A 13269-nucleotide genomic window follows, 5' to 3' on the forward strand; every position below is an offset into this window, starting at 1 on the left:
TTTTTTTTTTTTAAAGACTGTTCTTTCCCATTGAACGGTCTTGGCATCCTTGTTGAATATCAGTTCAATGTGAATGTGTGAGTTTATTCTTGGATTCTCAGTTCTTTTCCATTTGTTTGTGTCTATCCTTTTGCCAGTACCAACTTGTAGTGTGTTTTAAAATCAAAGTGTGATTCTTCCTATTCTGCTTTCCTTTTCCGGGATTATTTTGGCTATACTGGGTTCCTTGAGATTCCATATGAACTTTGGAATCACCTTCACAATCTCTATAAAGAAGTCAGCTGACTTTCTATAGGGATTGAGCTGAGTCTGTAGCCCAGTTTGGAGAGTATTGTCATCTTAACATTGTTGTTAAGTCTTTCAATCCATGAACATGGTATGTTTTCCCATTTATTTTAGATCTTCTTTAATTTCTCAGCAATTTTTTTAAAATTTTTTAGACAATAAACTTTGCATTTATTTTATTAAATTTATTCCTAACTACTTAATACTTGTTGATACTATTGTGAATGGAATTTTTCTTAGTCTTATTTTGGGATTGGCCATATTGTGAGCATACAACAATACAGTTGATTTTTTGTGTATTGATCTAGTGTTTTATAACCTTGCTGAACTTACATATGTGTAAGGTTCTTTCCATCCATTCCTTAGGGTTTTCTGCCTATAAGATGGTGTCATTAGTAAACACGGCTTTTATTTCCTTTTCAATCTGGGTGACATTTATTTCTTCTTCTTGCCTAATTGCCCTGATGAGAACCACTAGCACAGTGTTGAATAATCAAGTGGCAAGAACAGATAGCTTTGGGGTGTGGTTGCCTTCCCAACTGGTTTGCTAGCTGAAGTCTAAGGGCCTGGCTTTTTGAAACCTCTTCCCTGCCTTTGTTTTTGTGTATTGCTGCTTGAAAGGTCTTCTCCATTTCCCTCCCTTCCTGGGGATCTGATGCACGCCTATCAATCTCCAGGGTCTTGTGGTTAGCCACCCACACCGCCAGGCTCTGCTGGTTCCTGGACTTTGGTAACCGAGCAGCCGGGTGCTTGTCCGGGGCAGTTTTATTCCATCGACTGAAGATTCTCCTCTCTGGCCCCGACTGGCATCTTCCTCCCGGTTACCACTCGGATCTCCTGTCAAGGTCACGGTCTTCCCTTTCACCCGTTGGCACTGCCTGAACTCTGAGTCTGCTGTCTTCAACCTCCTTTTCCTCAGATTCTTTCTGCTCATCTTCATCCTTTGTCGCCGCCTTGGCAGTGATCGCTGAGCCGCTGTCCTATAGTCGCAGGGCAGCCACGCTCCTTGTCGTTGAGGTGTGCAGGAGGTGTGACCGCCTGGCTCCTGTGGCGGTGGCCACAGCCTCCTCAGCCCCCTCAGCCCCAGTGTGTGGGACGGCGGCTGCCCTGCATGCTGCCGGCTCCAGACACCGTCAGCCCGCGAACGCGAGCCGCTGCCTGTTGCCGCGACACAGACACAGTTGGCCACCTGCTGCAGTGTAGTGGAGCCTAAGGATCCAGGCGGTAGCAGAAGCCGGCCAAGCACTCGCTGGGTTGTCCACCTCTTCCTTGAGTTGGTTTCAGTAGTTTGTTTTTCTAACAAATTGTCCCAAAGTTACCCAATTTGGGATATACCGGGGTTTACAGCATACTCAGTACTTTTTTCAGATTCTCATATTTTCAGTCTCCTCCCTTTAGTGCCCTAGTCAACTGTGTTCAGAGAACCAGCTTTTGGTCGCATTAATTTCTTTCTTCCCTTACTGGCTGGTAGGCTGGGGATCGAACTAGGGCCACACACCTGTTAGGCAGGCGCTCTGCTGCTGAGCTGCATCCCAGCCCTGGTCTGATTGATGTTCTCCATTGTTTTTCTCATCTCTATTTAGTGCATTTCTGCTCTATCTGTATTATTTCCCTGCCTTCTCACTTTCTTCACCTTTATTGTGCTTCCTTTTTCAGTATCTTAAAGTAGAATACTAGGTGATCCCTATGATGTGACCAAAACAAAAAAAAACCCCTAGATTTTGAAGGCTTGGTATTTAAACTATCTCACTATTATATACTGATTATAATTCATTGGACTTTATACTTTTTACTGTGGATACTCTGAGTCAGGATTTCTTGTGTGCTTTGTATTGGGCTTCTGTGGGGTGCTGGGCTAAGTTGTATAGTAGGTACAGAAAGGATGAGCTGAGCCAGATCAGGTAGAGTGGCTGTCCCTGTTTAGAGTCTCATGTTGGAGAGAGAATTCCTCTCACCACTGCCAGCTGCAGTGAAATTCATTCACGGGCTTTTCTCTCCAGGCTATTACCGGACTGAGACTGGGGCTTGCGAGATGTGCCAGGAGGGTGTGGATTACACCAACCATTCCAACAACCTCTCTTCCTGCATCCCCTGCAGCGTCTGTAGAAATGGTACACAGCAAGCGGGCCCAGGGAGGGTGGTGGGCTGGGACTCGGATTCCACGTGGACTCAGAAACCTCAATTCCAGCCCAACTCGATCTTCTTTCTGCCCTGCCCCATGATCATCTTTGATTCAATGAAACACAATTTTTTAAAAATGGAAATTTAACATGTAATGCATGCCGCTTTAGAAGGTAGTCATTTAAAACAGCAATAGGGAGGAGTAGGAGATTAATCTGCCCCCTGTGGAGGGGCTCCTTCACCCCCTCAGAAGCATTTTGGGGCAGTTGCTACTGCTGACTCTGTCCCTTGATTTGTAAACTTGGCAAACACTTGCTGAACGTCTGCCCTGGGACAGGACAGGTACAGAGTGCACTGGGGCTGGCTATGAGAGGACATTTCCCTGGAGGTGTCCTAAGAGGACTGAGCAGGTGACTCCAGCTACAATAGAGATAAGGACACTGGACTCCATAGACCAGGGCACATTTGAAAAGGATGTTGAAGGACAGATTCAAGGATTCCAAGTGGTAGATGGAGAACATCTCTCCATCCAGAGGTCCAGAACTGAAGGTTAGAGAACCTCATGCATTCAGGAGAAACGCCTGATTCAGTTCTGGGTCTGCTCCAAGTCTCCTGTCCTCTCCTCGGGATTTGGGGGTCCACTGACAGATTTCAAGCCACCACCTGCTTTGTTTTTGACCAAGATCCTTCTGAACATACAGGGAAGGGCAGAGGAGGAATGGAATTCAGAGATGCAGGGCAGAGTGGAGTGGAAAGAAGGGAGTCTCTCTGAGCCTCCCCTCTGCCCTGTAGTCAGCCTCCGGCTGTGAGGGATCATGCTATGTTCTGTCCCCACCCTCAGGCTCCTCCGTCACTTCTTCTCAGTGTGGATTACTTTCTCTTCCCATGAGTTAGACCCTTCCTGACCTCAGGCCTCTCATTCGGTAACCTTCCACATAAACTCCAACACACATTCTGGTCTCCATTTCTTGGATCTCCTGAAACGTTTAGGTCTGTAGCCCAAGAAAATAAGTGACTGATGGAAAAGGCTGGATTTTATCCTGGTCCTGAGCCAGGTTCTCCATCCTGTGCTCTGACTTCCTGGCAGGGGCATGATGCTCCAGCCTCCACATCCCAAGGCCCTTCCTTGCACCTGACCTTGGGATCTAAAATTTGATGCATTAAATAATAAACTGTATTCTTCTATGTGACTCCAAATACAGGTGACAGCATCTTTATGCCTGGTACTCTGTTGCTGCAGGACCGGGCTGACTGGGGGGGGGTGTTCATGTGGAGAAGGACGGAGGAGTACCCCGGGAAATTCATCCCCAAAGCTCTTCCTTCATTTCCAGATAAAGAAAAGAAGAGTCCGTGCACCCCCACCAGAGATGCAGAGTGCCAATGTAAACCAGGCACCTTCCAGGATCAAAACTCCCCTGAGTTCTGCCGAACGTGCTCGGACCGGTGAGATACTGGAGCTGGGAGCTCCCAGCAGCTCAAGGGAAGCCGTAGAAGACCTGACTATTTTAGTACCCCTTTCTCTTCTGGCCCTGCGGAGCCCCACAACCCCTCAGGTGTCCCTTGGGAGTTTCCTGAGCTTTCAGTGTCCCTTTCTGGTCCTTCTGCACATCCTCCCACCTGCGCTCGCAGTGGTCCCTTCCCACCCATCCTTTTCTCCCAGGACTTGTTCACTGGCCACAGGAGGCCATGACTTAGGTCCCATGGTCCTTTTGAGGGCCCCAGGATATGCTTGAATTCTTTTTGGAAACAGAAGAATGGGTAGAATTCAGCCAGGCTTCTGTTCATTTATATCCCAAGTCAGTAACAAAAATGTCATTTTCAATCAATTTTTGTGCAACAGAAGCCCATGAAGACGAAAGCTCCCACAGCCCAGAAGAGGCATGTTAAGGCGGTGTGTGTGGCGCCCTCGAGGCTCCCAAGAAGGCTGGCTCAAGCCACTTCTGCCAGCCTCACCCCAGACTCCTGGCCCCTCAATAACACATCTTGTTCCTATTTGGGGCTCTCTGGGCCGATAGTTAATTTACTCTTCTCTCATGCTGGGTGTTTGCTATGCTTGGTAAGAAGGTCAGACAGGAAGGTCCGAGGAAGCTTAGTTGTGTTAAAGGTTAGCAGGAGGCTAGGCTCAGCTGTGGCTGCCTGGGCTCCTGCCATTCCCCCAGAGTGAGATCCCACCTTGCTCAGTAGCCAGGCCACGCAGCAGCACCCAGCAGAGAAGACCCCTAAGGCTGCACCTCCACTCAGAGCTGGGATTCTGAGGGATGGAAAGGTTTGTGCTCAGGTCCTTTCCCAGACTTAGGGGAGAGTTAGGGGTTGGGGGTCCCTGGAGATACAAGGAGCCTGTCCTTTCTTTAACACCTTCTCAGGGACATTAGGCAGAGAGGGTGGCTCCCTCCTTCATGCTGTCTGGCCAGCCTTCCCTCACATCTTCCTGTTGTTTCCTGTCTCTGCACCCAGCTGCCACGGTGAGATGGTGGAGGAGAGTCCCTGTGTCCCCTGGAGTGACCGCAAATGTGTCCACAAAGAATCAGGTACCAAGGCCATCAGGGAAACCCTGGCTTCTGCAGAGCCAGTGACAGCCAACGTCAGCATTACTGCCTCTGTCCATCCCTCCTCAGACCGTAGAGTCGGATATATCGTGCTGGGCCTGGGCCTGTTTCTGGCTGTGGTTGCTGTAATTTTTCTGCCTTGTGGAGGGGCAGAAAGGAGGGGCAGGTTTTCAAGGAGGAAGAAGATATTCAAATGTATAAAGAACATCTTTCCAAGTAAGTGTTGGCTGGGGGTGGGCATGCGAGCACCCTGCCCCCCATCCTGCTCCGTTCCCACACACAGAAATGCCCTCCCCAAATCCCAAAGCCGCTTATCCTCCCAGCCTGGCTGTTTGTTCCCTGTGGTGACCCTGTCATCTCCCACCTCATGGCACCTCATGATCACCAGGATCCCACGAGTCCTGTCTAGGGGCTGACTGTCACCTCATCTCAGCCTGGTCCAGGTGGCAGTGCCCACCAGGCAGAAGTGTGATCTCTTTGACTAGGAACAAGTTAGGGTGACAAGTGGTCAGGGGCTAGACAGCTGTGGGCAGGGCAGAGCCAGGCAGACTGTGAACATGTCTCCCCATTTCTCCCCTGTGCTGTGTCTAGGTCCCCAGCCCAGACCGCCCAGCACTGCCCTCAGGGAGGTGGGTGAGGCCCCTGCCCATGTGCTAAGAGGATCCCTTTCTCTTCCAGGCTGTGGACAAGACTCTCAGCACATGGACACAGTGAGTGGTCTCCCCTGTGCTTGGAGTCACTGAGCAGCACAGCCTGGGAAGGGCCATCCCTGTTTATCCTGTGATGCTGCCCTTGCTCTCTAAAGTGGCCTGGAACTCTGGGCCAACTGTCAGGGGCAGACGGCCATTGTGAGCTCCCTCTAGGCCCGTGGACCATACTGCTACCCTGTCCTTCCTGCTGCTTGGGAGACACCCTCTCCCATGACCTTGCCCCTGGGGGTGGGGTCACTTAGGACTTTGTCATTCTCCTTGGCACAACCCTAGGACCTTGGTGCCAGCAACAGATCATGGATGTCTGAGCCTGTGCCCACCTGGAGTGACCCCACTGAGAGGGGGTGAGGACCTGGTAGGGAGTCCTAGGTGTGGGCTCCTGAGTGGTCTTTGTCTTCCCAAGGTCTCTATCCCAAGAAAGCTTGAAGCTCAGGATAATGACCACAATGAGATCCTAGCCAGCACGAACTCACCATCCACCGTGGACTCTGAGCAGCAAAGGAATGGACAACAGCTGGTGACACGTGTCACTGAAGAGTTCCCAGAGGAGGAAACAAGTCTGCTGGTGAGTGGGGACAGGCTGTGCCAGGCTGTAGACGGGGAGAGTGGGTGTCATCCTGAGGGGAAGTGGAGACTGAGGGAGGAAAAGGACTGTCTAGGTGGGGCTGCACCTGGTTCACGAGGTGACTGAGCCACTCTGGAACACTCTGCTTCATCTGGATCTCTGTCATGCTCAGGCTGCATCCCCAGAGCCTGGAGCCTACAGGCACAGATTGGGCACTGTGGTGTGGGTTGAGGATCGAACCAGGGCTGAGTACTTGTCACCAAGTACTTATTTTTTTAGTTGTAGATGGACAACTTTTTTATTTATTTTTATTTATTTATTTTTTATGTGGTGCTGAGGATCGAACCCAGGGCCCCATGCATGCAAGGCAAGTGCTGAGCTACAGCCCTAGCCCCCGTTTTGGTTATTTTTGATTCACCAACAGCGTTTTGTCCTAGGATCTTTGTAAGAAGATGTATTCCCCCGCCCGTACATTTTTTCCCATGTGGATAATAGAGTCCTAATTTCTTATCCTTTCATTTGGTGTGATATTTTCATGAATAGACGTTTTCATTTATAACTAGTGAAATTGCTAGATACATTAACTTTGTTTTTGCTCATCAGCTTAAGAAGTTTAGGGGATTAAACCCAGGGCCTTGTGCATGCAAGGCAAGCACTCTACCAGCTGAGCTATATCCCCAGCCCCTTGCTCAACATAAGAAGAAACCCTCCCATTTCCTGGGAAGAAATATTTTTTTCAAGGATTTCCTTTTTGTACATTACAGTATAATCCAAGTGGAGTTTCTCTTGCAGTACCATAAGAAGTGTGGTGCTGCTCAATTGCTCTAAGTCACTATCTAACTCTTCTGGCCCCAGTTAAATCCTGAGTCTCCCACATCCCTCTGCTCTTGGTACCCCTTGAATCACAACTCAAATGTTGATATTGACAGTGATGTCCTTTCTCCCAGGCTATTCCTGTTTCATTCTTGCATCAATACCCAGTTTCCCTTTAACAATGAGAAAGTAATAAATAAAAATATTCATTAAAAAGATCAATAATTGACCAGGCGACTGTAATCCCAGCAGCTCAGGAGGCTGAGGCAGGAGCATCGCGAGTTCAAAGCCAACCTCAGCAATGGTGAGGCGCTAAGCAACTCAGTGAGACCCTCTCTCTAATAAAATACAAAATTGGGCTGGGGCTATGGCTCAGTGGTCGAGTGCCCCTGAGTTCAGTCCCCCATACCAAAACAAAAGAAAACAAAACAACCTAAAAAGGTCAATAATCCCTCCAACTTGATTAAATACCTTGATATTTTTAGAAAGATATAAATATATATTCAAAGTGAGAAAACTTAAACGGTATAGAAAGGGTCTCAACAAATAAGAGCTTCTTTCATTTCCCCCAGGTCCCAAGATAACTATGAGAGATAATTCCTTGTGATTCTTTCTCCAAGTCTTTATGCATAAGTTTATCGACATTTATTGAAAGATCACATATTATATGCAATATTCTTTCACACATTGAAATTTTTTGTTTTAATAATAAACAAAATAACTTTTTCTTCGTTTTTTAAAACTTAAAATTTGTCCCAGATAAAATTTAGAATTCATTCATAAGATCTTCTCTATATCAAAATAATTGATTTTTTTTTTCCTGATGCTGAGGATGGAACTCTGGGCCTCACTCATGCTAGACAAAGGCTTTTAACCACTGAACTGCATCCTCAGCCCCTAATTGGAATTTCTATTCCAATTTACCTTAAATATGAAAGTTTAATCTAGGACGAATTGAAATTTTGTCAGTATTCAATATTTTTCTTATCGCAGATGTCAGCATTTCAAGACAAGTGTTTTTCTTCCAGCTAAATTAAGATCTGTCTTTTTCTACAAATGAATCATTTCTATTTCTTGACAGTGCTGCTTTCTTCGTACTTAAGTGTTTTATAAACTTTATAAATTGGGTCTTTTCGTGGCGTTTTCTAATGTATTGTTTCACTACATTTTTAGCCATTCATTCTGACTTCTGTTGCTCTTTCAATCCTTTTTAAACTTTAGGGTTTTTTACATATTCAAACATATGTAAACAGTGATTCATTTTCCTGCTCCATTCCGAGACTCCTGCTCTGCGTTAATGTCTTCCCGCCTGCTGTGGAGCCAGAACTGTTGAGCACAGTGGGCAGCAATGCTGGGAAGGGCGAGGGAGCTTGCCTAGAAGCCCTGGGTTCCATCCCCAGCACGATTACAAAGAAGAGTGAGGAAAATAGGTCGGGGGGAGGAAGGGAGGAAAACTGCTTAGCAAAGCACCTGTTGCATCTCAAGTGCCACCCCTGTGAATGACATTGGCTCATTTCATAGAGAAATGCATCTTTGGATTCCAAGCTGTTTTAAAACCTCAGAACTGGTGTTCAGTCTTACCAAGTGCCTGCCAGCCTTTGTGGTGATTGTGTCATGCTTTCATTTCCTTCTTTTGACTATTGATATGAGACATTGTTATTGATCAGAACACCTTCACATTCTGGAAACCAGCCATGACTTTGGATGGCAGTGCCTTCATATACAGGCTTCTACTGAGTCTCATAAAAATTCTGTAAGAGTCACGTGTGGTGGGGCTCACCTGTCATTCCAACCACTCGGAAGGCTGAGACAGGAGGATCACAAGTTTGAGGCCAACCTGGGCAGTGAGACCCTGTCTCAAAGTAAAAACTAAAAAGAGCTGAGAACATAGTGCATTGGTAGAATGACCCTGGGTTCAATCCTCAGTACCAAAAGAAAAGAAAAGAAAAATTTTCAAAAAGGGCTGGGGATGTGGCTCAAGTGGTAGCGCGCTCACCTGGCATGCGTGCGGCCCGGGTTCGATCTTCAGCACCACATACAAACAAAGATGTTGTGTCTGCCGAAAACTAAAAAATAAATATTAAAAAATTCTCTCATTCTCTCTCTCTCTTTAAAAAAAAAAAAAAGCTGGGGATGCTTAAGACACTGGATTCAGTCCCCAGTACTGCAAAAATAAGAGAATAAAAGGCCTCTGAGAAGGCCGCTTCCTCCTGCTGGAGGTGGGAGGGAATCGACCAGAAGAGGAAGCTCTGGGTGGGGGAGCGGGCATTCCCTCTTGGTGGAGTGATGCTTGGAATGGAACACTTCAGGTGAGCATGCACACAGCCTGTGCGCGGCTCCAGGTGGCAAGTTTATTGCCAATCTCCACAGAGACCTGGAAGGGATAAGGGAGGTGGCCCAGATATCTCCAGGCTGGCTGGTTGTCAGAGGTCCCTGACTCTGACAGGGCATCTCCCCTTTGTTCCAGAGACCTGCAGAAACAGAGAGGTCTCCGATGAGAAGGAGGCCACTGGTTCCAGTAGAGGGAACTGACTCCATTGAGAGTAAGTATTTCATGTGAGATGATGAACAGGCGCCCGGGGAACGGGAACAGGGTTTTAACTGCTGTCCCTGTGGCTGGTAGGGCTTCCCCAGGGCTGTTGATGCTGGATGCAGGGGGTCCTATGCTGTTGTCACTGGGCTTCAGGAACCATCAATCCCCTTCTCGCTCTGCTTCTCCCATGGGGGCCCACCTGGTCCCTCCCATCATTTGCATCGTTCTATACCCGCCCACCATCCTCCCTCCTTGCTTGTAGTTCATCATCCCCCAGGTCCTCCTGAAGGCTATTGCACACCTGACCTGTGGCCAGGCCCTGTTTGATGGGCCATAGTGTAAACTACAATCTGGATTTCAAAGACTGAATGTCGATTATATGATGGAATAAGATTTTATAAATATCGAATCAAGTACAATGTCTTGTCAAAATGAATTTCATTTATTTCCTTTTACTTCTTAAAAGAGGCTATTAGAAAACATCAGCTCCTGTCCCTTCCGTTTCTCAGGCCGTGCTGGGCCATGCATTTCACACAAGTCTCGTTTAATCCTTCACAGCCCGTGAGCTGGATGCAGCTGATTGGTTTACAGGTTCACGTGTTCCTTGAGTCTTTTTGCCTCCATCCAGCATTGCCCAGTGGCAGTGTGGGAGTCAGGCAGAAGCCCTGCACCGCTAGGCCCTGCTCCTTCCATAGAGGCAGATGTGGCCACTCTGGCCCATATCACACATCACTTTCCTACTGCATAATAACTGTGCACCCACTTAGAGCAGTATTCTCTGCTCTCCCCCAGTGTGTTGGGTGCAGTGGGGCCCAGGCAGTGTTCATGAAAGCAGGTAGGGATGTTGGAACAACAGGTTCCTAGGCTTAGAGAGCTCATTAGTTTCCACATTTGAGTTCTAGACCTGATTTAGGATCCTCTGCCCTTGGTGAACTGCTTCTAACGCACGTGTCCTCCATGTTTCTCCTATCTAGCCATTCGGCAGTTCTTCAGTTGCCATCAGAACGTTGTACCCTATAAATCCTGGTATAAACTCATGCGGGTGCTGGGCCTTACAGATAATGAAATTCTTGTGATCAAAGATGGAATACAGAACCCGGAAGATTGCTTGTATGAGATGATGGTAAAATGGCTCAACAAAATGGGGCACAGTGCCTCCATCAACACCGTGCTGGATGCCTTGGAAACAATTGGCGAGAGAAATGCAAGGGAGAGAATCGAGGACTACATGGTGAATTCCGGAAAATTTATCTATCAGGAAGATGGAGCAGATCCTGCAAGGTCGCTTCTTTAGAAAGGCAAATGTTCCCTCCTTTGTCTTTTCTCCCCTCAAAAAAAAAGCCACTTGAACACAAGAAAGTAGGAAATAATCAAACTTCCACATGACAAGATCTGGAGCGCTTTCTTATTTCTTGTGCATTTGAAGAATGAAACCCTTGGACCAAGATGACTGTGTGTAACAGAAAGATGTATTGAAGCACAGGAAGGGACCTCCTGCAGTACAAGAGGGGCCCTAATAGTAGGCTTTCTCCTGCTGAGTGTGCTAGTCTATGGGTTTATATAGCACTTGGTTTGCTGCTATAGGACTTGAAAACTACTAAAGCCATTGCTAATTCTTGAGTTCCAACTTTCTTTCAAGTCTGCCCCACTTCCAGCCTAGTGTGGGGCTGCAGCAGGTGTCTGTACTGTGCCCAGGCCTGGCCTCTGAAGGATGACAGGTCGGTGTGCCTTGGCTTGCCTGAGTACTGGCTTTCTGTCCTGCCTATGGGGGCCACTCCATGGGCCGCAGGCAGCGCTTGCCAACCGCACTCGGACACACTTGGCTGCTCCACATCTGCTCCTCGGCTGGGACCAGTAGGCTGGCTGCATATAGCTTGGCAGCTGGGGGAAAGCCGTACCATTAAGACGTACGGCTCTTTTTTTTTTTTTTTAAAGTGGCACTTTTTAATTCTAATACATCTTAATTTTTCCTTGTAACTATGTTTACGTGTTTACATTAACTTGTTTCTGTCATTATTTATGTGTTTTTGTAATTTGGTATGTTATAATGTAAGTGTTTGACAAGAATTCTTCTTCCTAATATGCACTTTGATTTAATGACTCTTCAGTGTTTAACCCAGTCTTTTAAACTTATAAACTTATTTATTTTCTGTTGGTGTTGGGGATCACTCAGGGCCTTGCACATGCTAGTCAAGAGCTCTACCACTGATCATCTCCAAACTTTAAATATGACACTTCTGTAAGTGTGTGAATAGTTCTTTTATTTACAGAAGATGTAGCAAGATCTTGGGGAGAACTATATTCTTCTGAAATCCTGACCTGGGCAGGGACCTTTGTTCCCTCCTCTATTGTTGGAAAGTGGGGTGGGAGATGGGTTAGATCAGAGGTGGTTCATGTTATTGAACTCTTGAGACCTCTCTGAACCTGGGGAAGAGGAGAGGGAACCTGTCCTTGATGTCTGCCTTGGTCTCAGAAAAGAACAATAGGCAGCACTCATGAATGTGAAATATTTGCTTACTAGACTACATGGTACCTCTTACTTGTGAATCTGAGCCCCAGAGCTGCATTTTGGGGTACAGAGTTGTACTTGAGAACCCAAGCCCTCTATATGCACAGAGGGCTTCTGGATATGACATTCAACTCAGAAACACAGATTCTTAAATTCTGATATAGAAAGACCTAAAATGGCTTTGGGCATTTTGTCCTGGCTTTCTCCTCTATATTTAATTCCTCATTAACTATTGGAGACTACCTTCCAGCAAAACCTTCTCCAGAGCATTCCAGTCACAGAAGGACAAATTCATGGAGATGGTAGTTCTCATCTCAAGGCATTGAATGTTTTCCCATTTCAGGGCTTGTATGACTCGCCAAAGCTAGAGGCACATTAAGGATGTGGCCTCTGCAGGAGGATTGCAAGTCCAAAGCCAGCCTCAGCCAAAGGGAGGTGCTAAGCACCTCAGTGAGACCCTGTCTCTAAATAAAATACAAAATAGGGCTGGGGCTGTGGCTCAGTTGTTGAGTGCCCCTGAGTTCAATCCCAGGTACCCTCACCCCAAAAAAGGGATAAGATGTGGCCTCTGAGTCCTCAAAGAACTAGAAATGGAACCACCATTTGACCCAGTTATCTGACTCCTTGGTTTATACCCAAAGGACCTAAATCAGTGTACTACAGTGACACGGCCACATCAGTGTTTATAAGTAGCTCAATTCACAATAGCTAAGCTATGGAACCAACCTAGCTGCCCTTCAACAGATGAATGGCTAAAGAAAGTGTACATATGTATATATACACAATGGAATACTACTCAGCCACAAAAGAACAAAATTATGGCATTTGCCAGTAAATGGATGGAACTGGAGGCTACCATGTTAAGTGAAATAATCCAATCCCCCAAAACCAAAGGCCAAATGTTATGCAGATAGTAACTCACAATAAGCAGCTCTGCGGTTGTGGTGGGAAATACGAGTTCACTGGATTAGACGGGAATAAAGGGGAGGGAGTAGGAAAGACAGCTGAATGAGACACAACTTTCCTACATTCAAATACGGACACACAACCAGTGTAACCCACATCATGTACGACCACAAGCATGGGAAGTCATACTCCATGTGTGTATAATATGTGTAACTAAAAAGAAGAAATAAAAAATATTTTTAAAGAATGTGGCCTCTGTGCATCTTTAGGAGAGGGGACCC

The 13269-nt window shown here is 46.8% G+C and overlaps 1 protein-coding gene across 3 annotated transcripts in view; it reads left to right on the forward strand.

The window, feature by feature from the left end:
• LOC107153920 (tumor necrosis factor receptor superfamily member 10A-like) overlaps nucleotides 1–13235 on the forward strand; it is a 23068-nt gene extending 9833 nt beyond the window's left edge. The window contains exons 3-10 of one of the 3 annotated variants that reach the window (XM_015499485.2): nucleotides 2286–2396; nucleotides 3738–3849; nucleotides 4861–4934; nucleotides 5022–5168; nucleotides 5631–5662; nucleotides 6066–6227; nucleotides 9508–9583; nucleotides 10548–13235. In XM_015499485.2, coding sequence (XP_015354971.1) covers nucleotides 2286–2396; nucleotides 3738–3849; nucleotides 4861–4934; nucleotides 5022–5168; nucleotides 5631–5662; nucleotides 6066–6227; nucleotides 9508–9583; nucleotides 10548–10867 — 1034 coding nt within the window. In that variant the 3' untranslated portion in view covers nucleotides 10868–13235. Of the gene's footprint in view, nucleotides 1–2285; nucleotides 2397–3737; nucleotides 3850–4860; nucleotides 5169–5630; nucleotides 5663–6065; nucleotides 6228–9507; nucleotides 9584–10547 lie in introns of all 3 variants that reach the window. The other 2 variants (XM_015499484.2, XM_048801587.1) reach the window with 2 other exon arrangements.
• The last annotated feature ends 34 nt before the right edge of the window (nucleotides 13236–13269 follow it).

This window comes from Marmota marmota, unplaced genomic scaffold (genome assembly GCF_001458135.2).
Source record: "Marmota marmota marmota unplaced genomic scaffold, marMar, whole genome shotgun sequence".
NCBI classification, from domain to species: domain Eukaryota; kingdom Metazoa; phylum Chordata; class Mammalia; order Rodentia; family Sciuridae; genus Marmota; species Marmota marmota.